This window comes from Scardinius erythrophthalmus (assembly GCF_964197995.2).
Source record: "Scardinius erythrophthalmus genome assembly, chromosome: 11".
Lineage (NCBI taxonomy): Eukaryota > Metazoa > Chordata > Actinopteri > Cypriniformes > Leuciscidae > Scardinius > Scardinius erythrophthalmus.
In genome coordinates this window covers 2,035,861-2,062,126 of record NC_138231.1, presented here as the reverse complement: position 1 = coordinate 2,062,126, position 26,266 = coordinate 2,035,861, and the positions used below count along the sequence as shown (strand labels likewise).

The window sequence follows — 26,266 nt, the reverse complement described above, 5'->3', positions numbered from 1 at the left end:
GTCCTATTATGCCATTTTACAAAGTCTGGATTTTGTTTTGGGGGTGTACTAGAATATGTTCTCATATGTTTTCATGCTTGCTTGATTGATTAAAAAAAATTAAATTTTACATTATTACAGCTCCTCTCTTCCCAGTCTGGTTGAACGCGTCGATTTCGATGAAGCTCCTCCCTCCGAAATATGAAATGTGCTGTGATTGGTTTGCTGGCCCAGTGTGTTGTGATTGACAGCGGGAAATGTCCCGCCCCTTCTTAACCGCAAGCTCTACTCTAATGTTAATATTAACTGTGGCGTCTATTTCAAACCATTTCCAGCCCGATTCAGACCCTGACAATGTTAACAAACAAGAGGATTATGCTGAACGGATTTCAAGCACTGACTTTGCAAGCACTGATTTCACAGGACGTTTCAGAGTGGTATGTTTTTTTTCTCTTATACTTTTTATACATGATGTAATACACCATCTAGTCATGGTACTTGTCGGAAAACGATGGTAATACAAACAGTAATCGATCACAAAACGATGGTTTATTTTCCTAAGGGGCGATGAACAGTCTAACAAAATCAAGAGTTTGCAAAAACTACAGTGAAGAGTACATCAATACTGTAATGTTAGTTAGCAGGCTAGCGGAGGCAAAGCTTTACATCATAGCTATCATAGCAAATACATTAAGCTTATAATTGGAACTGTTAATAGAAAACACAACTACAAATAATAATTGACGATAATGTTTAGGAACAGTGTTAAAATAAATTTTAACCTCTCTAAGTTTGTCAGCATTAGGACAAACTTGTTCGGGGGTGTAAAGTCAAAGACAACTCTTCCTCTTCTCTAAAGCAGCCCAACATGGCTTCGCCCCCTTTGTTGCTGTTCCTGGGGGCGGGGTTTATGTAAATTTGAGGGTTTGTGATGTCACCAACCCGGGAAGAAGCTCATTGTAGTCCCTACCAGTCGTTTGTTGTAGTCCTTAAATATAATTTCTGTAAAAGAAAATATCTCCCTTTGCATTGAACTTTGAGTGTCGTAACTTTGTAGATGTTGTTTATGCTCAAACAGCAACAATACACACTAACTAAAGTTAGAAAAGTCAAATCATAATCAACCACCCCTTTAATGACTTCATCTGTCGACATGATGCCGGTGAATCACAGCGCTGGTGCAAACATATCCGTCGCTCTCTGCAGCGTAGACAGCATCGGGATGTTCGTTAACAGTATATCAGTGCAAAGGTATTTTCAACTTATTTTTTCTTCTAAGAACAAAAATGTGTGAGTATATTGGGGTCTTGATATCATGTTCATTATATCATGTTCATTTACATGTGCAAGAGTGTGAGCACGAGCAATAAGCTGCTACTGCAGTTCACTTAACGGCCACTGGTGTCACTTATAACAAGGGTTTCTGAATTCTAAATAGACCCATTAATTTTTTTTCTTGCAGCAGAATTTTCTTTCCATTAGATCAGAATATGCACATCAGGAGTTTCTGTTTGTCACAAAGTCCTTGTTTATTTAAAACTAATTTTGCTGATCAAAACATGAACATGTATATATATAGATTAAGCAAGACGGAGAAGTTGCACACACTGTGTAACTACATTTTTTATTTTTTTATTTTTTGTCCTCCGATTGTGTCAGTGCACTTAAATCGATAATATACTGTAACAACAAAGTGAGCAAATAAAAGGCTAGCCAAATATTTAGTAAACTATGTCTGTTTGTGCTCTTGGTCCCTTTGAGAAATCAATCTCAAACTTGGCCCGGTTTGAACTTTATTCTGCCACAGCCTATGAATGAACTTTGGATTAAGGGCTGAAACGAACAAGCACTCATCGCTCACATGAGTTTGTTTTACTGTAAATGTTCTGAAAACTGAGGCTGTGAAGAGAAGAAATGTTCTGTAGTCATCATGGTCGGCAATAAGCTCCGTCTTCTGCTGCTTTTGACCATCGCCATGTCCAGTAAGTATCTCTCCTGCCACTCATTCTGAGTAGCACAAATCCAAATTTCACAAAAGTGATTTTCTTTCTCTGTATTTTTTCAGTATAAGTAATAAAATACATTTACTAAAGATGCAAAATGACATGTATATTAAAATTAAGTTAGATTTGTCCTTAAAACACATCAAATATTCCGTGTATCATTTTTGCTTTGTTTAAATAATTCAAATATCGGATTTTTTATTTTTTTTATTGGATTGTTGAGATGCATATGAAATCCATATGGAAGCCCATTTTTGCCACATGAGATAAAGAATCATGCTTTAGTAAATCTTAATTATGATAAAATGTTTGAGATGAAAAGTCTAAATTATGACACTTGTTTATGAGACTGAAAAGTCAAATCATGCCATAAAAAGTCGAAATTGACATACTAAGTCATAATAATAATTATACATAGTAATTATGACATAAAAAGTACAAAAAGTCATAATTATGAGATAAGAGTCGAACTTATTACTTAAAAAGTCATAATTGTGACATGCTAAGACATAATTGTGGCTTTTTATATTAGTTTTGAGTAAAAAAATAATTATGAGATAAAAATGTGAAATTGCAACATAATAAATCATAATTTTGAGACTGAAAAGTAAAAATCATGACATAAAAAGTCCTAATAATAATTATACAGAATAATTATGCAAGTCATAATTATAAGAGAAAAGTAAATTTATCTCATAATTATGTAAATTATGACCCAAGTCGAAGTTAGGACATAAAAAGTCGAAATTGACATAAGTCATTATTATAAGATAAAAAAAAAAGAATAATTATGATGTGCTAAGTACGGAAGCGTATTGCATTCACTTGAGGAAAAAAATCTACTCTGTTTTTCTGAATTAACGAGTTAATTATCTCAGAATTACGAGATAATTTTTCATGGAAAAAAAGTTTTTGCTCTGTTTTTCTGAATTAATGACTTAATCATCTCAAAATTATGAGATGTTTTTTTGAAATAAAAATACTTGCTCTGTTTTTCTGAATTAATGACTTAATTATCTCAGAATTATGAGATAATTTTTCATAAATAAAAAGTTTTTATTCTGTTTTTCTGAATTAACGAGTTAATTATCTCAGAATTATGAGATAATTAAGTCATTAATTCAGAAAAACAGCAAAAAAATTAAATAAAAATTCTCATAATTCTGAGATAATTAACTCGTTAATTCAGAAAAACAGAATAAAAACTTTTTATTTATGAAAAATTATCTGTTACGAACTGCTCAGAGACACAAAGTAGGAGATCCAAATGCAGCTTTATTGGCTGGGGCAATCCAGAGGCGTAATCCAACATACAGGCTAGGGTCATACACAAGCAGGTAGTCAAAACAAAGAAACAAACAAAACAAACAAAACAGGCAGGGACCAGAGGCAAGAGAGTAATCCAGGGACCAGAGGCAAGAGAGTAATCCAGGGAACAGGGCAAGATATCAAAAAACCAAGAAACAAGAAAACCAGGGAAACGCTCAGAAATGCAGTGTAACACTTAACAAGACTTCGCGGTGAGTGAATGAATGAACAAGGTATAAATAGACTGAGACTAACAGGGTGATGGGACACAGGTGAATGCAATCAGTGATAATGAGGTACAGGTGAATGTGATGAGTGTTCAGAGATAATGAGTCCGGTCAGTGAGTATGGGAATTGTAGTCTGAGAGTGAACGTGAGTGTCTGATGTGGAGTGCCCTCTGGTGGCTCTCAAGGGCACTCCAGCTGGTGACCGTTACATAGCCCCCCCTTTAAGGAGCGGATTCCAGACCATCCCTAAATTGTCCAGGAGGGTGGTGGAGCGGAGGCGGATCCGGGGGCGGGATGGAGGGCCAGGCCCGTGCAGCGGAAGAGGACCTGAAGACTCCGGCAGGGCGGCAGGCCAGGGCGGAGCAGGCTGTGCAGGCGGCCAGGGCGGAGCAGGCTGTGCAGGCGACCAGGGCGGAGCAGGCTGTGCAGGCGACCAGGGCGGAGCAGGCTGTGCAGGCGACCAGGGTGGAGACGACTCTTCAGGCGGCCAGGGAGGAGACGACCCTTCAGGTGGCCAGGGCGGAGACGACCCTTCAGGCGGCCAGGGCGGAGACGACCCTTCAGGCGGCCAGGGCGGAGAAGACCCTTCAGGTGGCCAGGGCGGAGACGACCCTTCAGGTGGCCAGGGCGGAGACGACCCTTCAGGCGGCCAAGGAGGAGACGACCCTTCAGGCGGCCGGGGCGGAGACGACCCTTCAGGCGGCCGGGGCGGAGACGACCCTTCAGGCGGCCGGGGCGGAGACGACCCTTCAGGCGGCCGGGGCGGAGACGACCTTTCAGGCGGATCCAACGGTTCAGGAACATGAACGGGCTCTAGAACAGGAACAGACACCGGCTCAGGGACAGGAACAGACACCGGCTCAGGGACAGGAACAGACACCGGCTCAGGGACAGGAACAGACACCGGCTCAGGGACAGGAACAGACACCGGCTCAGGGACAGGAACAGACACCGGCTCAGGGACAGGAACAGACACCGGCTCAGGGACAGGAACAGACACCGGCTCAGGGACAGGAACAGACACCGGCTCAGGGACAGGAACAGACACCGGCTCAGGGACAGGAACAGACACCGGCTCAGGGACAGGAACAGACACCGGCTCAGGGACAGGAACAGACACCGGATCCGGGACAGGAACAGACACCGGCTCCGGCTCAGGAACAGACACCGGCTCCGGCTCAGGAACAGACACCGGCTCCGGCTCTCAGGAACAGACACCGGCTCCGGCTCAGGAACAGACACTGGCTCCGGCTCAGGAACAGACGTGTCAGCGGCCATCTTGTCCATAGAAACTGGCTCGGTGGAGACCATCTCGTCCTGAGACACTGGTTCGGTGGCGGAGGTCATCGTGTCCGAAGACACAGGCGTGGAGTCGGCCATCTTGTCCGAAGACACAGGCGTGGAGTCGGCCATCTTGTCCGAAGACACAGGCGTGGAGTCGGCCATCTTGTCCGAAGACACAGGCGTGGAGTCGGCCATCTTGTCCGAAGACACAGGCGTGGAGTCGGCCATCTTGCCCGAAGACACAGGCGTGGAGTCGGCCATCTTGCCCGAAGACACAGGCGTGGAGTCGGCCATCTTGTCCGAAGACACAGGCGTGGAGTCGGCCATCTTGTCCGAAGACACAGGCGTAGAAAGAGGAAGAGGAACAGATTCAAGCTCAGTATCCAGATCAGTTTCAGGCTCAGGAAGAGATTCAGTCTCGGCGGGACGAGACACTTGACGGGCGGATGTGACGTGAAGCTCAGTCTCTGGATCGGCAGAAGTGACGTGAACAGTCTCTGGATCAGCAGAAGTGACGTGAAGCTCACTCTCTGGATCGGCAGAAGTGACGTGAACAGTCTCTGGATCAGCTGAAGCGACGTGAACAGTCTCTGGATCAGCTGAAGCGCACTCTGAGCTTGACGGGACCAGCGGCGGCGAGGGCTTTGAGCTGGGTAGGACCAGCGGCGAAGAGGACTCTGAGCTGGTTAGGACCAGCGATGAAGAAGGCTTTGAGCTGGACAGAACCAGCGGCGAAGAGGGCTCTGAGCTGGACGGGACCAGCGGCGAAGAGGGCTCTGAGCTGGGCGGTAGAGGTCTGCACTCCCGCGGGAGTCCCGCGGGACCCGCGGGTTGCGACGCAAAACAGTGCGGCGCGGGACAAATTTTGAAAGGTCATTGCGGGCGCGGGCGGGATGATGGAGGTGCACTTGCGGGTGCGGGCGGGAGGGATGATACGCTGCACTCCCGCATATTAAATATGAGTGTAAAGTAAAATATATAAATGATTAAAGTAGCGTACATAATTTGTAGTTTTGAGGGAGATTCTGTTTGGCAGCAATAAAAACGGTTTTAAGCAGCCTAAACTTGTGGATGTTGTCCTTTGGAGTACGGGCAGGGCCTAATCTCACGCACACTTGTTTAGAGACAATTCCTTCCCGCTGCTCCGTGTTCGAACTCGAAAGCTCAAAATAGACAGCAATAACATTCTAACATTATCTAATATATAATTATATATATTAGATAGATAATAATATTACCTAATCGAATAATAATTATTTTTTTTTTTTGGTTACTGTTAGCCTACTAGTGAATATTATGCTGTTCGTAGGCCTAATATGGGACCGTTTCGTGTTTTGGTGATCACATTTTAAATGTTTAAATGGCCTGTAGTCTAGGATAAAAATGATCCGTTTAACAAATGTTCCTATGTGTGTAGGCCATGCCTAAGGCTGTTTTTATGTTACATGATAATTAAGCCTATTGAAATTTGGGCCGATTAATGTTTATCTTTGTTGGCGTTAGTTACTGTAAGGAATTATGTGCGCACGCATTTTTTTTCCAAGACCTTTCGTGAGACAGAATGTGAACATCCATCCTGCTGCCTGCCGTCTTGCGGGCATTTGCGGGCGGGAGCGGGACATAATATCACAGATGCGGGCGGGAGCGGGACTAAAAATGACAAATCTTTGCGGGAGCGGGCGGGAGCGGGACTGAACACTGCGGGAGCGGGCGGGAGCGGGACTGAACATTGTGTCCCGCGCAGGTCTCTACTGGGCGGGACCAGCGGCAAAGAGGGCTCTGTGCTGGACGGGACCAGCGGCGAAGAGGGCTCTGTGCTGGACGGGACCAGCGGTGAAGAGGGCTCTGTGCTGGACGGGACCAGCGGTGAAGAGGGCTCTGTGCTGGACGGGACCAGCGGTGAAGAGGGCTCTGTGCTGGACGGGACCAGCGGTGAAGAGGGCTCTGTGCTGGACGGGACCAGCGGTGAAGAGGGCTCTGTGCTGGACGGGACCAGCGGTGAAGAGGGCTCTGGGCTGGCGTGAAGTGCAGGCTTAGCTGGACTGGCGTGAAGTGCGGGCTCGGCTGGACTGGGGTGCCACGGAAGGAAGCTCTCCAGACATCTGGAGAGTGCCTCTCTCCAATCCAGACCAGAGAGATCGGGGAGCTCCCTCGGGTCGACCTCCTTAGCCCCCAGCCGGTAACATAACTTAATAGCCTCATCACCCAGAGAGCAAGAGGCAGCGAGAGGAAAAAAACCCCAGGTGTACTGGAACAGATCGAGGCTATCCAGGGCTAAGGCCGCGATCTGTCCAGCGAACTCCCGGCTCATACAGGGAAGATCAGGTGAGTTCCCTACTGCTGTATTACAGGAGGTCATAGCTGCTGGATCTGAAGTGCGGCGAAGTCTTCTGTTACGAACTGCTCAGAGACACAAAGTAGGAGATCCAAATGCAGCTTTATTGGCTGGGGCAATCCAGAGGCGTAATCCAACATACAGGCTAGGGTCATACACAAGCAGGTAGTCAAAACAAAGAAACAAACAAAACAAACAAAACAGGCAGGGACCAGAGGCAAGAGAGTAATCCAGGGACCAGAGGCAAGAGAGTAATCCAGGGACCAGAGGCAAGAGAGTAATCCAGGGAACAGGGCAAGATATAAAAAAAACCAAGAAACAAGAAAACCAGGGAAACACTCAGAAATGCAGTGTAACACTTAACAAGACTTCGCGGTGAGTGAATGAATGAACAAGGTATAAATAGACTGAGACTAACAGGGTGATGGGACACAGGTGAATGCAATCAGTGATAATGAGGTACAGGGGAATGTGATGAGTGTTCAGAGATAATGAGTCCGGTCAGTGAGTATGGGAATTGTAGTCTGAGAGTGAACGTGAGTGTCTGATGTGGAGTGCCCTCTGGTGGCTCTCAAGGGCACTCCAGCTGGTGACCGTTACATTATCTCATAATTCTGAGATAATTAAGTCATTAATTCAGAAAAACAGAGCAAATATTTTTATTTCAAGAAAACATTATCTCATAATTCTGAGATAATTAACTCATTAATTCAGAAAAACAGAGTAGATTTTTTTTTTCTCAAGTGAATGCAATACGCTTCCGTAGCTAAGCACTACAGCCAGAACTTTTGAATTAATTATATATTTTTTTTCAGGCAGGTATTTCTTGTTTTTGAATGCCATTGCAATAAAGAACTTTACATTTACATTTAATCATTTAGCCTACGCTTTTAACCAAAGCAACTGTAACAGTCTCCAGCTGGAGTGCCCCTGAGAGCCACCAGAGGGCTAATAATTGTGGCCAACGTGTTTTGGAGAAAAACATTTATTTTATGATGTGATTTCCCCCCCATTTTCAATTCTTTTACTTCAATGAAAGGTAAGATTTTTGCCAATTTTTTGAATGAAAGATCAAAAGGATAAACGATGCAGATTTATTTTTTACAGCCATTTTTGATCATATTTACCAGGGGTATGATTAATTCTGGGCACGACTGTACATTCAAGTTGGTGTTTTTGAACATTTTCATCCCTGACTACAGATGTAATTACAGTGCAAACGCTCGAGTTTTATTTCAATCTAGTAATGTGCATTTGTTTTGTATATTGCAGAAGCTCAGGACGAAGAAGCGGCATGCTTGAGTATGTCTCATTTATTCTGCAGAATCTACTGTACATGCAAAACCTACAGTTGCAATGATTTTTATTCAATATTAAATATCAGCATGTATTCCTGCAGTTTCTCACTTGTGGATAATGTGTATTAAATGAGATGCTCTGCTTTGTCTAGTGGCCAAAAGATACAAGCCCTTTAACAAGTATGAATACTTCTATGAGACAGAGTCCTTGAATGCTTTGAACGGGGCTGTCAGCGGTCCCAAGGCCAGCTGCAAGGTACAGTACGAGTTCATTTCACCACATCAAACTCTAAAGATACTACTGGTTTTTCAGCAACGCAGTGTGAATATCGTATTAGGTTGAGATTGCAGCTCCTGGTACATGCATCTACATTGTGCGCACCACCGACTGCACACTGAGTGAAGTGATTGACGTCGATGCAGATGGAAAGCCTGTGTTTGGAGCAGCTGCTGGTGCGGAGGACTTCAAAACCGCCATGGAGAGGTAAAGGACTGTTCACTGTTAGGTTTATGAGTTAGTTTTGGCATCTAGAGGCCCTCATTGTGTTTCATTTCAGTGTCTCACCATTTGATCATGTGCTATTGTTCTCACCTGTGCCTCATTTCCTGTGAGTGTATTTAAGTTGCTCTGTTCCTCTGTTTAGTGTTTGTTATGTTGAGACCAACCTCTCCCGTCTTTTGGTAAATTCCTCTTGTGATTTTCTCTGGATTTATTTGCTCAGTTTGATTATCTGACTTTTTCATTTTGTTGTCCTTATTTTTTTCCCATGGAAGGTTTGGGATTTTTTTTATTTACCTTTTTGGGAAACCCTAATTTACCCTTTGATGTTTCTAGACCCTCTTTTGGATTTTTTTGTATCGACAATTTGGAGTTTTTGTTTGGAATTACTTCATCATCTTTGTATTGACTCCTTGGAACATTTGGAGATTCTGTTTTGGAGTTACGTTAAGGAGACATTAAGTGTACTCTCTGACTGAGCCCTCGTTTCTGCAGCTGGGTCCTCTACTTTCTCCTTCATTCAGCCCTCACAGATTTGTTGTAACCTTGGATCTGACAACACTAACAATAACTAGGGTGCATCTCAATCAGCACCATAGGTTGTATAATTCAGTCACTGGTATCAGATGGTCATATTCAGCAGACTCATCTCTCTTTGTTCAGACGCCCTCTGAAGTTCACTGTTGAGGGAGATGATGACATCAAGCTTTTCCCTGAGGAAGACGAGCTGATAAACATCCTGAACATCAAGAGGGGAATCATCTCTGCTCTTGCTGTCCCAGTGCTTGAGGAGGACAGGAACAAAGACGCGGTCCGTTGCAGGGCTGCACGATTTATCAAAATGAAATCGTTATCATGATATGGTTTATTGCGTTTGTCAAATCGGACAGGCTGCAATTTAATTACGGTAAATAAATAAATATATGTGTTACTGGTTTCAGAGTGAAGTACGTCATCTACACCTGATATCATGTGTTACAAGCATGTGAATGAACCAAATGTTTCAATCTGAAATCAGAAGCGCATATTTTTATTTGCCGGCAACTCGTCAAAATAAAACCTTGGTGGGTGACTGTTTGAATTTAATTGTAATTTTACAGTAAAATAAAATAAATTGTATTAGTTTATTTTTTTTATTATTTTTTTTATTTTACATTAGTTTTATCAATATATTTCTTATTGAAACACTGGGAATGTGGTCTATGAAAAGTCAAGTAGAGAGATTTAGGTTTTTGACCACTTTAATATATATATATATATATATATATGTATGTATGTATATGTATATGTATATGTATATGGGGATGATTAGGAGGCCATGATGGACAGAGGCCACTGGGCAAATTTGGCCAGGATGCTGGGGTTACACCCCTACTCTTTTGAAAGACATCCTGGGATTTTTTTGTGACCAAGGAGAGACACTCAGAGTCACAAATAAATTCCTAAATCATTCAGCATTCAGCAAATTCCTGCATTTTGATATCCTGCAATATATCACAGAAAACCAAAATATCGCAATGCCAGTTTTCGGGATTGTGTAGCCCTGGTACTTTGATAAACTTCATTCTTGAATGGGAAGACGCTCATGTCAAATCCACTTATAACATTCAGACCGTTTCTATTCCAGCCCACCATTTACGGTCTGTGTAAGACTGACTATGTCGTGAACACCAGAGAGGACGTCGCCACCGAAGTCACCCTTAGAAGAGACTTGTCCGATTGTGACAAGTTCAGGCCAGTCGAAGACCACACCAGTCCCCTCGCCCTCATCACCGGCATGGTGAGTTCAGAGACCTAGAACTAAAGTGCCCCATTATGCTATTTTAAAGGTTGCTAATTTTGTTTTTGAGTTTTACTTTCATCCAATGCTCTGATTGGTCAGACGGCCCAATCTGTTGTGATTGGTCGGAAACTATTAGCATATCTGAATCAAAGGCCAGCTGCAAAAATAACCCTGTCCACACCTTTTCAGCGCAATTTTTTTCCTGCGTGTCTTGAAAATAGTTTTTTTCACGCCAAAAGAGGGTTTGGGCTGGTGCAAGCTGTTAGTAAATCTGGCCCAATAACTCCATTTATGTGCACTTTGATCTTTGCAGACCTTTTACATTCACAAACAACTCTATTACACACTACATATGGATAATATTTTAAAACATTTACTCACATGCAATAGTGAGTGGGCATTGATACTTTTTCCTATACAATGATGTTAGCCAATCCTTTTGCTTCTTCTTGTGCTTGAATATTTAATTTGGCAAGGCTTAAACGTTTGTTACAATTAGTTATAGAGGGAACCTCAAGGAACATATTAAAATAATAATCATTAAAATAATTAAAAAAAAAATCCATGTCATGACCCCTTTAAAACCCAGTGGAGACGAGTAGGTTGAGATGTCCAATGTTTGTCCTTCTCTCTTCCCAAGAAATATCCTCTTGCTCAGCTTATCAGAAGCAACCAGACCTGCATCTACAAGTTTAATAATGATCAGCACCACATGACCTCTGGAACTTGTACCGAAAAACATGTTCTTGTGCTCTTTTCACATAAGTAAGTGAAAAAATAAATTCCTATAGCTCTATCAATGCCAATGTCATAACATGAATTTCAGCATGTTACTTCCTTTTTTTTATATTAAAATAGTGTGAGGTAAGATCTAAGTACCTAAACATTATTCAACAGTGTTTTATCATAGAAATGTTAATAACAGTAAAATCCAGTGGTACAAACTACTTGAATTTTGCTGTTTTTAATTGAAAATATAGCCTGAATCATTTAATAATTCATAACTTAATGTCATGAGACAAGAAATATTTTGCTGTTTTGGTTTTTGTCTGTGGGGAATTGATTGGATGGTTGTGGTTTGCTATTGGCTGATCTCATGTGAGTGACAGGTTGCCCCGCCCTCGTCATCAGAGAAGAGAAGAGATGTCGCCACAAGAGGGAGAGGAAGTTCTGATTCAAGATTATGAGGAACATGAATTTAAAAAAAAAAAGTTTTGCACAGATAAATAATTTATAATAAATACTGTGATATTCCATGAAAAATAAGAATTGTCCATTTTTACTTTTATGGTAACTTTAAATGCTTTGGATAAAAGCCTCTGCTAAATGCATAAGTGTACATTAAGTATCTTTGATGCTCATACACTGATGTTTGTCTCTATGACTTTGACTCAACCAGGGGAGAATATGGAGTGGTCAATACTGGCAAACAGGCCTTGACCCTTCTGGGAGTTGCTAAGTACAGTGACAGAGTCTTCGACCACAGTAAGAGAACATCTCTTTAGTATGAATGTTCATAATTTGCTTGCATGTCAAACTGAATGCAAAATGCACTGTTCCTCCAGATATGGCCAACATGAAACCCCTCCATCCAGACAGCAGTGTTGACATGAGCCCCATCCAGGATAAAGAAGCCGCTCTTGTTGTTCTGAGGGAAATAGCTGGGCTTTCTAAGACCAACGATGGACGTAAGAGAGCCCACTTGGCCCACAAGCTCGTAGCCGTGATCCGCAAGATGGAACCTGAAACCTTGACGGCTGTTGTTCCCGAGGCATTGGAAATCTCTCAGTCTTTGACGTACCAGGCTTTGTTACAGTGCGGTACACCAGAATGCAGCAGTGCTGTCATGCAGATATTCAGGACCTTTGACAAGTTCTCGGGTGAGATCGATGCTGCTGTATATGCCATGGGAATGATCCCCCGGTCCTCCCGCGTCCTTGTGAAGGAAATGTTGGCGATGGCAAAGTTCAAGCCAAGCAAACCCATCTACTACGCTCTCAGCAATGCTGTGAGAAGGTGAGGGACTGCTGTAGTAATGTATTCCATTGTAAACTTTAGATTAAGGTAAAAATAAATCGTCAACTAACATATGAGTTGAAGTTTACCAATTGGTAGTATTTCTGTAGTTCAAACAGTTAAGGATCTTGATCTTGGCCAAGATCTTGGCTTCCATTCCAAGGGAATGCATGCACAATGTTATTATTCCAAAATTTTGATTGGTAATGTTTACCTTGAATGCGGTGGATAAAAGTGTTTGCCAAATGCATAAATATAGTACTTTTTAATTTGCAACCATGTGAAAAGACACTTTCAGACAAATTACAGTTTTGTCTCACTGACTGTTGTCCATGTTTCACGCAAGTGAACTTTTCATCAAAACAACATCTTTATTCTTTGTGTGACCCAAGGCTCTTTGAGACGGATGGAGTCACCAGTGAGATCCAGGCAGTGGCTGATTACGCCCTTGAACAGATCGGTGATTGCACAGGTGACCAGGAACACATCTTTCTTTCTTTGAAGGTATGTTCACACAAATTCCTACATGCTTATAAATTCAACTTCAGACTCTACAACTAAATCCCCATTCAGATGGTAAATGTTTCTCATGGTGACGCAACATTTACAGGAGTTAGACTGTGACTTTATTGCCGTCTGATTAAATAAAGTCTGGGTTTTTCTCCTACTATCTGCATAAAAATTCCCGGCTAAATTCCTTTCTGTTTTTTGACGAACACCAAGGTCGTTTTGGTAATTTTATTGCCATCCTAATCCATAAGAAGGGATCAATCAAAAAGTCGTTCTTTGAATTATTTTCGACCACTGCCAAGCACTGTACAGTAACTGTTGTGCTTCAGAGTAATGTGTGCATGTATTTTAAGGAAAAACTTTGTAAATTATTTTGATAGACCAAATCGTACTCATACTGTACAATGAATTTGACACGCCAAAATGGACAATAGGCTATAACTCTCCAATGCTTCAGCATATTGGGACGAAACTTTGTACATGTCATCATAATCATGACTTGATTGTACTTGCACATTTTTGGCACAGCACCACCTACTGGTCAAGAGAAATGAAGAATTGAGTTTTTGCTTATAACTGCTGAACGGTTTGGCCAAACATCATGAAATTGGTCTCGTTAGATTACCCTAAAAGTCTATTACAGGTCATTGGCAACATGGTGGCTGCACTGGGAGCTGCACGTCCTGCTTTGCAGTCGTCTGTTATTCAATGCATCAAGCAGCCGGCTGCCTCCCCTGCAGTCCAACAGGCCGCGGTCCAGGTCTACAGACGGATTCCTGTACCTGACGAGGTGAGCTGTTAAATAAACCCACAGCTCTTGGTGAGTTTGAAGTCAGTCTAAAATAGGGCTGCACAATATTGGAAAATACTGACATTGCGATATTTTGTGTTATATATTGCGATATATATTGAAAAAAATGCAGGAAGTTTCTCCGATGACTCCGATAGTTATATGTATAGAGAATGAATCATTCTAGAATGATTGGGGTAATTTAGTTGAGAAGTTCATCTGCGTAGAAAATATTTAAAAAAAGATTTTGATTGGTTGCTGGCAAATAAATAATTGCGCTGCCGGTTTCAGAGTGAAGCACTATGTTCATTTACACGCGTGCAGCTCACAGAGTCTCAGAACATCTTGATTAATGGTAATTAGCTCTGTCTCCATCCAAAGTTGTGAATGCGGTCAATGTGTGTTAGAAAACAAAGTCGTCACTTCCTGGGAAATTGTAGCAAAATATCTGTAATAAAAAGGCTGCAATTGGGTAAGAAACTATGACTCTTTTTTCCTAGATTATAAATTACTTGATGATATCATGTTATCTTGCGTTCGGATTCCTTTTGTTTGTGAATGCAATCATATGAGACGCTTCTAGGGAATTAAACCAAATCATTCTTATGACAGACTTTGGCTCAGGCATTTCAGTTCAAACCAACCTCTGAGACTCTGCGATGCGATTGGTCCACTGGTTAGTACAGTTATCCAATTACATCCCCTGGAGGCAAAGTCACCTGAGATTTTTTATTGCGCATAAAGGGGTTTATTAGGTAAATGTGTGTTTCCATCATAGTTTATGCGCATGTCTTCTTATTGGAAAATAAAGTATCCACCTCAATAAGTGCATATGTTTTTTTTATGCTGATTTTTAGAATCTATCTGCATCTTGGTGTTTCCATCCAGTAATATCCCAGACACAGATGGGTAGAAACAGCTAATGAGACTCTGAAACACTGTATTATGTTGTAACCATGTGTAAATGACACACATCACTCTGAAACTGGTTGAACATGTGTTTACTTAAATCACAGCATGTGCGATTGACAATTGCACTAAAGCCATATCGCGTTATTGATTTTATTTTAATATACTGTATGTCACAGCCCTAGTCTAAAGGTCATTTCATGGCTCTTACAGGGCCGAGAGGTGCTCATGCATGCTATTCTGGACAGAGCCGCATCCGTACAGAAGCGTGTAGCGGCGTATCTCATCTTGATGAAGAACCCCACGCCTGCTGAACTCGCTCAACTGACAGCGGCTCTCCTTGTTGAGGAAAATCCTCAGGTCAAGAGCTTTATCATCTCTCATATCAGCAACATCTTGAGCTCTACAGCACCAGAGACCCTGGAGTAAGTAATATATTTAATGGGAAGAACCTAATCTAATTTTCAGAAGAAAAGGTAATCTTGTTTTGTTTACTCCCTAGCTTGAGACAGAAGATTCGAGAGGCCTTTCAAGGCAATGAAATTGAAATGCTAATGGAACCAAACAAACTCTCTCGGTACTACAGACTTGGATCTTTAGAGGGAAACATGATCTTTGAATCTCCTTATGAACTTCCAAGGGAGGTCATGCTGGAGATGACCTTGAATGCTTTTGGATTTGATATGGACTTGTTTGAGGTACAGAGGTCAATAAAAGTCCAACATTTACTTGATTATGGCCCTATGAAATCTGTTTGATTTTTGCCAAATTCTGTTTGCCATAATCAAGCAGCCCTAATGTCCTTGATTCTTGCTTTCAGATTGGCATGGAGGGAAAGGGCTTTGAGCCCATAGTGGAGGCTCTCTTTGGTGACGATGGATTCTTCCCAGATACTATCATGAAGGCCACCTTATATGCCACCGACAAGATGCCCGCCGAACTCAATGAGGTCTTGGACAACATGCTGTCGTTCATGGGAAACGATAGGAAGAAGAGACAGGTATTAAATGTAGTGAAAGTTGCAAATGGATGTATTTCTTTACAGCTGGATTCCAATCTCAATCTCTTCTGTGTCCTGTAGGCTTCTCAAAATATAGTCAATGAAATCAGTCATAATGTCAACAAGCTTATCGAGGACTTAAAGGCCCAGGATGCTCCTGAAGCAATGGTGTACCTCAAGCTTCTGGGTGCTGAACTTGGGTATCTTGATACAAAAGATGGCAAGATGATTCACAATCTCCTTAAGATGATCCCCATTGACGTGAGTACAGCTTTACCAACCAAAGCTGTCATCACATGGATTCTGTCATCAGAATTAGTAATGCAAACAAGGCAGTTGTTATATCAACTTTTTAATAACACAATTATGTTTCTACTCCAATTTGTTGTTGAAATATAAGTAAACTGTGGCTGTACTAAAACTTGTTTTCGTGACAGATTTATTCAAACATACGTTAAATAAGGAAGACAACAGGATAAGTAAAAATATAATGAATATGTAAAATAGTGCATATATTTATCAAAATGCGTTTTTCTAGCTGACTATCAAGTTTATGGTCATTGAATGGCTTTTCTGAGGTAAATGTAACTACGTGACATTGTTCTCAAACTGTTTTATTGATGTCTTTCCGTGGTTGAAACACTGATTGATTACATGAGACATGATTGATTTCAGTAAGTTTTTCTGTATCTTTCAACATTCTTTCTGATGGTCATTGATGTTTATTTGTTAGTAACTAGCAGTAAAGAGGAAGAGATGCTCAGTTTAGCGATCTGTCACAACACAAATCCACATTTATTGTTTGAATTTTGTTATGAAATTAACAGAATTTGAAAGCTGAGACTGTTTCTAAACAAAAGTATCAAAGCACAAATATTATTTTGATTATTGGATGGGAGGTGCTACAAAAAAAATGTATTAAAGTTTTCTTCATGCATCAACAGAGAAAAGCATTGATCAAAAGACTGAACTTGAGATTTAAAGTGAAGTCAGTTATTTTATCCTTTAAAACTCCTCTTTGATAATCAAAAATAATTTCTTCATGCCTTAAAAATAGCTTCAATGTAACTCAACACCCTTGCGTCATTTAGTATGGAATAATGAATATGCAAATTAGTCCCCGCCTCCGCACACTCACATTAAAAATTTGACAATCCTGATCAGTATCGATTAAAAAAGAGAAATCGACATTATTAATCCAGCACTAGCGTCCACACAGCTGACATGTTTACCCATTGTGGTTTATCCATGTTATGGAACAAAATAGACGCTGAACACGTCATTAGAGAGACGCTAATTAAACGTCACTGTTTGGGTCAATGATTTCTATCCTCCAAAACCGTTTGCTCAAAACTTTTCAGTTTTCAGTCACCGAAATTTCTTTGCATTACTAATCAACATTATATTTTTGAAATAGTTCCTCAAAAGACTGCTCTCAAGTGTCGACAATGAGCTTTTCCTTCACTACATCTTCATGGATAATGAGTTTTATCTGCCCACCGGAGCTGGCTTTCCACTGAGAGTGGCTCTGTCTGGTACCTTTACTCCTGGAGTCAAAGGAGGATTGAGTTTTAATCCAGTCAGGGTGAGTCCAACACACTTCAGTCATGTGCGTGTTATTGTCAACAACAAATTATCTTGCATTTCTACTATTGTGCTCTAAGATGTGTTCATGTAAGCTGTTGTCTATGTAAATATATTGTACAATGTAATTTATTCCTGTGATCAAAGCTGAATTTTCAGCATCATTACTCCAGTCTTAAGTGTCACATAATCCTTCAGAAATCATTCTAATATGATGATTTGATGCTCAAGCAACATTTCAATGCTGAAAACAGTCATTTTTTTGTGGAAACGTGATATATTTTTATTTTTCAGGATTCTTTGATGAATAGAAAGTTCAAAAGAACAGCATACATTTTAAATAGAATCTTTTGTAACATTATAAATGTTTTTAATGTCACTTTTGAGCAGTTTGATGCCTCTTTGTATAAAAGTATAATTATTATTATTATTTTTATCTTACTTGACCAAAATTTTTAAATGGTAGTGTTTCACGGTTTCCACAAAAATATGACTCAACACTGATGATAATCAGAAATATTACTTGAGAATCAAATGTTATATTTAATGAGTTCCTTCTCAGAAAGGCACCATGTCTGGAACAGAAGCAACTTTTGCTCCACTTCTGGCCACAATACCTCTTGCAGCCTGGGCATGTACCACACAGGATTCGAACACACAAGCTGAAACGTTCGGGGCTCGTGGCACAGGGTTTAGCAGCTTACAATACTCAGTTGATGCTAACTCACCGAACTGCAGAGGAGAGCCTTCGGTGTGAGACTGAGGACACAACAGCATTACTTACCATGTTAACCAGATTGGCATGCTAAGATAGTTTAATGCTAATGCAACTTATGGTTAACCTGATAGCTGAAGAGCCAGATTAGAAAGACTGGTATCTGGTTAGCATGCTAACCAATTAGCAAGGTCAAATTTGAAGACAAATATCTCAGGAATGGCAGTGAATATCAAAACTCCATTCTGGTCTGTGCACCTTGGTCCAAAGATCACCTGAGCAATGCTTCATTATGACAGACAGTCACATTGTTGGAAAATGACAAATGAGATATCATCGGAATCGGCAAAACCCAAGGAACATAATGGCATAGATCAAATTTTAAGTGTTTTTGCAAAAAAAATTATTTCTCTGGAACACAAGGTGGCACTGTGTTCAAACTTCTTGGGTACCTTCAGGAAATACCCTTGATGATTCCTACCAAATTTAGTGAAGTTCTCTAAAACTTATATCGCAATTTATGTAAAAATTCAAAATGGTGGACACATGGTTTATCCAATCCTGTCACAACACAAGGAATCCATAGAAACCAAAGATTATTATTTTCTGACAAACTGTTCAAAAGTTATGAGCAAAAATAGACATTTTTCAGATCTCATGACCGGTAGGTGGCGCTGTTCCCAAATTTGGAATGGTCCCTCAGAACCAATTTTTGTTTCAATTGATCAAAGTTTAGCCAAGATAAAGCCTCTGAACCAATTTTGAGTCGACCTTGTTAAGTTTCTGACATAACTTTTGAACAAAGTTATCAGCAGAGTCTTAATGTAAGATATTGAATGTGATCTGCATAATGAGAGAAATCAGGTGTACTTAATTTTTCTAAAACAAAAGGTTCAAAAGTTATAACCATTTCATAATATAATTTTGAACTGGTGGTGGCACTATAGAGTTGGTCCTAGAGACTCCAAAAATGGTCCAATTACTATTCTTTACCATCCCTACAAGTGTGCCAAATTCCCCCATTCGGGAGGAATAAGAAAAATATAAATGACAATTGGGACTTGGCCCCTAATTAAAGTTTACTATATATATATATATATATATATATATATATATATATATATATATACATATATATATATATATACACATAGAAAACAGCTGTTTTACATTGTAATATTTTATACATTTTAATGTTTTATCAAATAAATGCTAAAACAATTTTAATCCAAACTTTTGACTGGTAGTATACTAACATGAATTAATGACCACCACAGAGGGAATTTGCTTTGACCTTGTCTGCTGGCATTGAGTTTGTGACTGAGATTGGGACTCACTTCCCTGACTATGTTCACTGTGGTCTGGAGATGCACACGAACATCTATCATGAGAGCGGTGTAAGAGCAAAGCCCTCTGTGACCGACAGCCAGCTCAAGCTCTCCATTCCAGCTCCTCGTGGGCCAACGGAGCTCATTAGCATCACGTAAGTGAACCTGGATTATCAATGCAGAAAGGATTTAAAAGCCTTTAAAGTAAAAACAAGTAGGGCTGCACAATGTTTAAACTGATAATCATGATTGTTCTCATTTGAGAAGTCTCTTAACATTTCATCAGAATTATTGCACTTATGTGAGCACAAATCAAGAGAACGTCAACTCATGGGCAGGGTTAGAAAGTGAGAAAGGGTGGGGATAAAGTCAGAAGGGCGGGGTCCCAATTACCTTTATAGTTTATTAATTTGCAGAAATATATATTTTTAAAAAGCACCCTGCTACATAAAGAGAGCTATTCAGAAGCATTGGGGCCCAGGTTAGTAACTGGAGCTTGGCAAGTAGTTCAGTTAAATGGCTTGTTTAGTTCAAGTCAAGCACCCCAGTCACAATGAACAACGCTACAGCAAAATTGCAACCACGGTTTAGTAGTGTGGCCCAATAAATAAAACTGAGAACAGTCATGAACTACCAAACTCCAGTTGAAAGTCAATACCAAAGAGACTTTTGCATTTCATGCAATTTATTAAATCGAAATTCACATGACCAGTTTGACTTCCCCACTAGACACCACAGTTTGCCCAGTAGAGATAGTCTTGATGGGAGTGTCTCTTCCTGTAAAAAAAGACAAAAGATTTGTAGAAGCACAAGGAGCATTTTAAAGACCAAATTCTCATGGTTCCTGAAGTCAGTTTACAGCAAGCACTCACTTTTCCTCAAGCAACTTTGCTCACAGGAGCCAGAAGAGGGATGGCACACCGCTGTACTACAGTGGATGAAGATCTAACAGAGGGGGAAAGGGTTAAGCCACAGAATTCACTGTAAAAAGCACTAATATTAAGGGTTGAGGTAAGGCTGCAGAGCATACGGTTTCCTGCAGAGGAGCCAGTGATGCTGGATCTACAAATGTGAACATCTTCACAACAAAGCGCTTGTAGTGGGTCGGGAACTGAAGACCAGATGATCCAGCCACTGGAACCAATGTGGTCAGGTAACGATCATCCTGGTAAGGGCATCTGAAAGGCAAAGAGGCAGTCAGAAATGCCTTCCAGCACACTAGATGGGTAAAGACTGGCCTTACTCACCCATCAACCAGAAGATCCCATTGGGGTAGACTGAGTGGACTGGGGGTTGATGTCGCCCAGCAATGTCCCAGCATCAGGACAATGTTGGGGTCGGTCCTCTCCAAAATGTGCACCTCAACATACACAGGCTCCCGCAGGACTTTTGTAACTGGATAATCAGCATCACTGTAATAGGATGTGTACGCCTCGTCCCCTGAGGAAGAATGCAGTGTTTAACTAGGAACTGGAGTTTTAGAAAGGCTTTAAGCATACTTGGGACAAACATTTACCTTCTGCACAGCCTTTGGTGACACATTGACCATTTGCCAGTCTAAGCTCCACCCTGAGGGGTCCAGGAGCAGCTACTGGTGGAGGTGGAGGAACGGTGTTGACCTCCACAACCAGAGCTTCCACAGAGCTACCAGAGTACCTACACTGGAAGAGAAGCCTGGACAACAAACAGTGAGCTTGTAGCATGTGCCAATGATTCACATTTATGATAAAGCATACATCACTTACTCAAAATGGCTGTCCCTTGTAATGGAACCAAGTGGTCCGATACCCACTTCATATGAGGAGGTCATTCTGTTTTCATACACCACATATCCACTGTCCTCCTGCAAATAGTAACATTGTTAGCATCCAATCCATTCTAAGCCATGCAGAACAAAACCACAAGCAGCTACTCACCATCATGCTTGTGCCACACGCAGTGACAGGGAACTGGTATATAGCAAAGAAAGGTGTGGATCCCACAGGACTGCAAGCTGGATCACTTCCACCCAGGAGACGGACTGAATCCAGGCTCAATCGAGGCAGAGTAACATCTCTAGCCACCACTACCACAAACTGACCATCTCTTATACACTGGACAGTCACTGGAACGAGTTACAAGAGCAGGTTATTGCTGAGGATCAGTTTAACATGAATGCCTCTACACTGACTCCACACTCTTACCTGCCTTCCCATAGTAGCACTGCTGTCCATTAAAGCAGCAGTTGATAGCAGCACACTCAGCACCACTGATACCAGGTGGTCCACATTGAATCTGCTCATAATCAGCTACAGTACATTTGTCAAGGGGCTCTGCCTGTGCCACTGGCTGCTTAGGCTGAAACTGCTGAGGAAACTGTTGACTAGCTTGCTGTTGAACTGACTGAGGAAACTGCTGAGGAGACCATTGACTAGCTTGCTGTTGAACTGACTGAGGAAACTGTTGACTAGCTTGCTGTTGAACCTGCTGAGGAGACCATTGACTAGCTTGCTGTTGAACTGACTGAGGAAACTGTTGACTAGCTTGCTGTTGAACTGATTGAGGAAACTGTGGACTAGCTTGCTGTTGAACCTGCTGAGGAGACCATTGACTAGCTTGCTGTTGAACCGGCTTTTGAACCTGCTGAGGAAACCATTGACTAGCTTGCTGTTGAACCGGCTTTTGAACCTGCTGAGGAAACCATTGACTAGCTTGCTGTTGAACTGGCTTTTGAAACCGCTGGTCAGTTTGCTGGAACATCAGAGCTTGAGGATTCTGGGGCAGATCACTCCACTTCGGAACAGCATGACTGAAAGCACAGAGCCAAACACAAAGTGCCAGAGACTGAACAGCACACCAACTTCCTGCCATTGTTCAACAGCTAGTCACACTGCTGAGGTGCTGCCCTTTGGTCTTTTTGTACTCTACAGACTTTGGCTAATTAATGATAATCCCTCCCTCTTCATTAACAGTCATGATTCTCCAGACTTGCATGAGTGGGAGTTTATGCAACTGGGTGTTTCCATTTGTTCTTAAGATTAAATATTCCTTGTTTTTTGAAACAAAAAACGTAAAAAAAAAAAAACAAATTCCTTTTTGAACATACATAGAATGCAGATATTTAGCTGCATTTAGAATAGTTAACTAGTGCTATTTCTGCCGTTCAGAATTCAGCTCGTTTTTTATGCTTCATCAGGTGAATATAATAGTTGATGTTTTGGTAATTCTGGATTGTTTTTGTCCTTCCAATTCTGTCCCAAGTTTTCAGACCGACTCAAGAGTTTACCATGCAGGATTATGTTGTAATGATATGGAAGCCTTTATCAGCAATAGCTGCTGTATTCTTCAATTTTGTATCATTAAAAACATAATTTTTATAATAAAGGCTTTTAATATCCAGCACACATTGTAAGATCCTTCTGTATACCTCAATATTTTAGGTAGCAAGGTGCAGACTATACCTGAAATTGAAGCAATAATATACCTCAAATTCATTGAATCATGCACATTTATTGTAATATAAGTCTTGCCAGAAAAGAACAGGATCCGTTAAGTCTCTCTTCACCAAATTATTTTGCCTGCGGTCATCACCGTTGTCTCATGTTTCATTACCAAAGCATTCATTCTCTAAACTATGCTTGAATTCAATAATTAGAGGACAACTATTACTTAAGACCAAATAACAAGTCTTGTGAAATTGCACACTCTTCTAGAACTCATAAGGGCTGTTTCTTGCATGGCCATGTATGCAATGCTCTCAGTTAACAACTCATGTAGGTTAACTTACACCAGATTAAGAAAGCACCAGTCATCTGTTCAATAAACACTACTGGGACCACCCTGAAAAAGGTCCTGCCTTTCATCCCAAGTTATATGTAATGCAGGTTGAAATTAATTTTGTTCTAGACAATGCTAAACTGTACATGACTATAAAAAGTTGCAATTACCTTTTTTATTCCATAGCGGAAACAAGCTTCCATAGTTTTTTAGAACATCAGCGGGGGTTTTTTCAGCCCAAAGAAAGCACACGTGAATGCCAGGTTGGGAAAATTAAGTAAAACACTTGGCAGAAAATGTATTGATTTAATAGAAAAGCTCTGATTGTGGGATTTAAACCCTAGACATCTGGCATCTGCAAGCATGAAAGCTCTTCGAGGCTTGTTAACCAGTGCAAGATAATGGAAATAAATGTTTTTATGAATAACCAGCGGGCCAACATCACTGCGTTTATGCTTCATTAATAGAGACTAGCAGAAATTGTGATCACAATTAAAATATGATTAATCGTGCAGCCCTTAAAACAAGTCAAATTATTTTTCATACATTAAATGCTGTTATTTTCCCCCATCTATAGCAATTCTCTGGTGTCTGTTGTTGGTGCCAAGGCTAAGCCCATTCCTGCCCAGGGCGAGTATATTAATATGAATAAATGCACTGCTTTTTTCCCTGGACTGAAGTATTGTACAGTCCTGAAGTATCCTGATGCAACGTCAAACAATGCTGCCCCTTACTTCCCTCTCACTGGTGACAGCAAGTAGGTGAAAATCATCTATATACTGATATCGAAATATTCCTTTTTCTCAAACATTTCATCCACACTTCGTCTGTGTTTAGATTTGCTGTTGAGCTCCATCCATCTGAAGAGGTCACAGAGTATATTGCCAGCATCAGCTATGCCTACGAGGATGAGGCAGACAAAGTCACGTTTAGCCTGAAGGCTGAAGGTTAGAGACGGCTTAACAAAATACATAACTGGAAAAAAAGAGAAAACATCCACATTTAAAATAACCATAATTTGTCTTTTGCTTTCTAACAGGAACATCCCATGAGGCCAGAAATGTAGTGATATTAAATAGACAGCAGTACAGCATCTCTGCAGAGTTGCTTATCGATTCTCTTCAGCTTGATTCTAAAGTTTCTGCAAAACTGAAGCATGGTGAGAAGTCGACTTTGGAAATTGAGAGTGACCTAAAACTCCCAGAGACGACTTCTGTTCAAACACTCATCCTGAAATATGGTACATGTCCAGTACAAATGGCCTGTCACGATTATTGATTAATTGTCTGATTGTGGTTATCCGATCAAATTTAGATAACCGAAATAATTGTGCAGTTTAAATTTCAATCTCAGTTTGCCATTCAAATAAGGAAATGTATGATCATGACAGTATAATTCTAGTGAATTATCTCTCTCAAAATATCTATTCTCAGAGAATGAACAGATTGAGGCTGAATTGAAGTCTGATGTCAGATCTGAGATTCAAAGAATCATTCCCAACATCAATGCTATAGTCTATAGCCTTCTTGATCGCCAGATTGGCCTGAATGAGTTGAAGGTCCGCGATGTTCTGGCAAAGGCAGTTGCGGTAATTTTTTTTTCATCAGCTTTTGAAAATACCCAAAGAAATAAATGCTTATTAAACTTAAAGGGATTGTTCACCCTAAAATGGACTAAAATTAAGTCATTTACTCACCCTGATGTTGTTCTAATAATGCAGTATACTCTTTTTTTTTTAAATGAAGTGCTTGCTCTTGTCCACATAATGGCAGTGAATAGCGACCAGCATCAAGCTTTTTAAAAGACCAAAAAAGTATCCCTTGTGACACATGTCACGTATTCCAAGTGTTCTGGGGGTTTATGATAGGGTTTGGTGAAAAACAAATCGATATTTAATGTATTATTTAACAAAAATCCTGACCTTGGCCGCTGGTCTTCTGTGCTCGACTGCGTTCATGAGACTCTAATTAGCGATGCAGTTCACTCCGACTCACCCAGAGAAACACACAAGTTGTGAGAAATCAAAATGAATTAAAACCCAGCATGAAATACAATGCCTATAAATCCCAAAAAGTATCCAAGTACTTTCTTAAATGAATCAAATATACCCTCGATTGGAACCAGAGCATGTGAGCGGAGTGGAGCGGTGAGAATCTCCGATCATCGCTTACGGAACTGTTCCCCCCTCCGCTCCCCCGCTCAAAGCTACATCAGGCCGCTCCGCTCATTATCGCTCAGCACTCAACGAGGTTTGCTTCGCGCTCCACTCAAATCGCCCCCGCTCGCTCCAAAAAAGGAAAAAAGTCTACATGTATATCGTTCCAAAAAAGGGAAAAAATCTACATGTATATCACTTTTAGCTTAGACCACAGCCTTACCTCCTAAAGAACTAATGAGTAACAACAACATTTTTCAAATAGAAATGTTTTATTTCAAATTACAGGCCTATGTAAGAAGGAATATAGCCTACACAAAAAGTCCTGTCAAATTAAACGAATAAATGGGCCTAATAATATAAATAAAAATTATATAAACAAAAATATGCATACATTTTTTTTTTTAAGTAAATTAACTATCAGGCCAGAATTTTGATAAGTGAACTTTTGCGCAACGCGCACTTTTAAAATTTAAATTGGCTTCCATACACACAAACTGCTGTAAAATTAAAGGGGTGGTTTACTGCCTTTTTTCTTTGCTTGATTGTGTTTATGGGCTGCAATATAACATGTCTTCGTGTTTCGTTTGTTAAAAAACGCCTTATTTTTCATAAATTTCACCTTTATTGTAAGCCGCTTCCTCCTCTGTCATTTGAACGACCGGTTGACTTCCTGAGTCTATGAAAACACTCCCTCAGAAACAGGCAATGAGCTCAGATTGGTTAGTTTGGCCGGTGTGTTGTAATTGGCTAAACTGCGTCCGGAATCTTCACGCCCATTACCTT

The 26,266-nt window shown here is 40.8% G+C and overlaps 2 protein-coding genes across 4 annotated transcripts in view; one reads left to right on the top strand and one right to left on the bottom strand.

Annotated features, from left to right (window-relative positions):
- Positions 1–313: 313 nt before the first annotated feature.
- apobb.2 (apolipoprotein Bb, tandem duplicate 2) overlaps positions 314–26,266 on the top strand; it is a 33,444-nt gene continuing 7,491 nt past the window's right edge. Inside the window, exons 1-22 of one of the 3 annotated variants that reach the window (XM_081377979.1) lie at positions 370–416; positions 1,878–1,961; positions 8,410–8,439; positions 8,588–8,691; positions 8,774–8,919; positions 9,598–9,745; positions 10,562–10,714; positions 11,358–11,482; positions 12,117–12,202; positions 12,283–12,733; positions 13,126–13,237; positions 13,887–14,033; positions 15,156–15,367; positions 15,445–15,640; positions 15,763–15,942; positions 16,024–16,203; positions 17,360–17,527; positions 19,519–19,724; positions 23,903–24,082; positions 24,163–24,272; positions 24,365–24,565; positions 24,759–24,913. In XM_081377979.1, the coding sequence (XP_081234105.1) occupies positions 1,910–1,961; positions 8,410–8,439; positions 8,588–8,691; positions 8,774–8,919; positions 9,598–9,745; positions 10,562–10,714; positions 11,358–11,482; positions 12,117–12,202; positions 12,283–12,733; positions 13,126–13,237; positions 13,887–14,033; positions 15,156–15,367; positions 15,445–15,640; positions 15,763–15,942; positions 16,024–16,203; positions 17,360–17,527; positions 19,519–19,724; positions 23,903–24,082; positions 24,163–24,272; positions 24,365–24,565; positions 24,759–24,913 (3,342 nt within the window). In that variant the 5' untranslated portion in view covers positions 370–416; positions 1,878–1,909. Of the gene's footprint in view, positions 417–1,867; positions 1,962–8,409; positions 8,440–8,587; positions 8,692–8,773; positions 8,920–9,597; positions 9,746–10,561; positions 10,715–11,357; positions 11,483–12,116; positions 12,203–12,282; positions 12,734–13,125; positions 13,238–13,886; positions 14,034–15,155; positions 15,368–15,444; positions 15,641–15,762; positions 15,943–16,023; positions 16,204–17,359; positions 17,528–19,518; positions 19,725–23,902; positions 24,083–24,162; positions 24,273–24,364; positions 24,566–24,758; positions 24,914–26,266 lie in introns of those variants that run through there. The other 2 variants (XM_081377981.1, XM_081377980.1) reach the window with 2 other exon arrangements.
- On the bottom strand, positions 19,761–22,471 carry LOC308698112 (zona pellucida sperm-binding protein 4-like). The gene is made up of 8 exons (XM_081377982.1): positions 21,753–22,471; positions 21,486–21,673; positions 21,315–21,412; positions 21,086–21,243; positions 20,817–21,009; positions 20,600–20,747; positions 20,442–20,514; positions 19,761–20,346 (listed from the first exon to the last, which is right to left on the bottom strand). Exons 1-8 carry the CDS (start codon positions 22,417–22,419, stop codon positions 20,270–20,272), a joined length of 1,602 nt encoding a protein of 533 aa, XP_081234108.1. The 5' UTR covers positions 22,420–22,471; the 3' UTR covers positions 19,761–20,269.

Excerpts from the sequence above, each read along its gene's own strand:
- LOC308698112 (XM_081377982.1), bottom strand. The coding sequence starts at position 22,419 with ATGGCAGGAAGTTGGTGTGCTGTTCAGTCTCTGGCACTTTGTGTTTGG. Across the intron at positions 20,515-20,599 it reads TGGCTCCTCTGCAGGAAACC|ATCTTCATCCACTGTAGTAC; the intron begins GTATGCTCTGCA and ends CCCCTCTGTTAG. Across the intron at positions 20,347-20,441 it reads GCAAAGTTGCTTGAGGAAAA|GAAGAGACACTCCCATCAAG; the intron begins GTGAGTGCTTGC and ends CTTTTTTTACAG.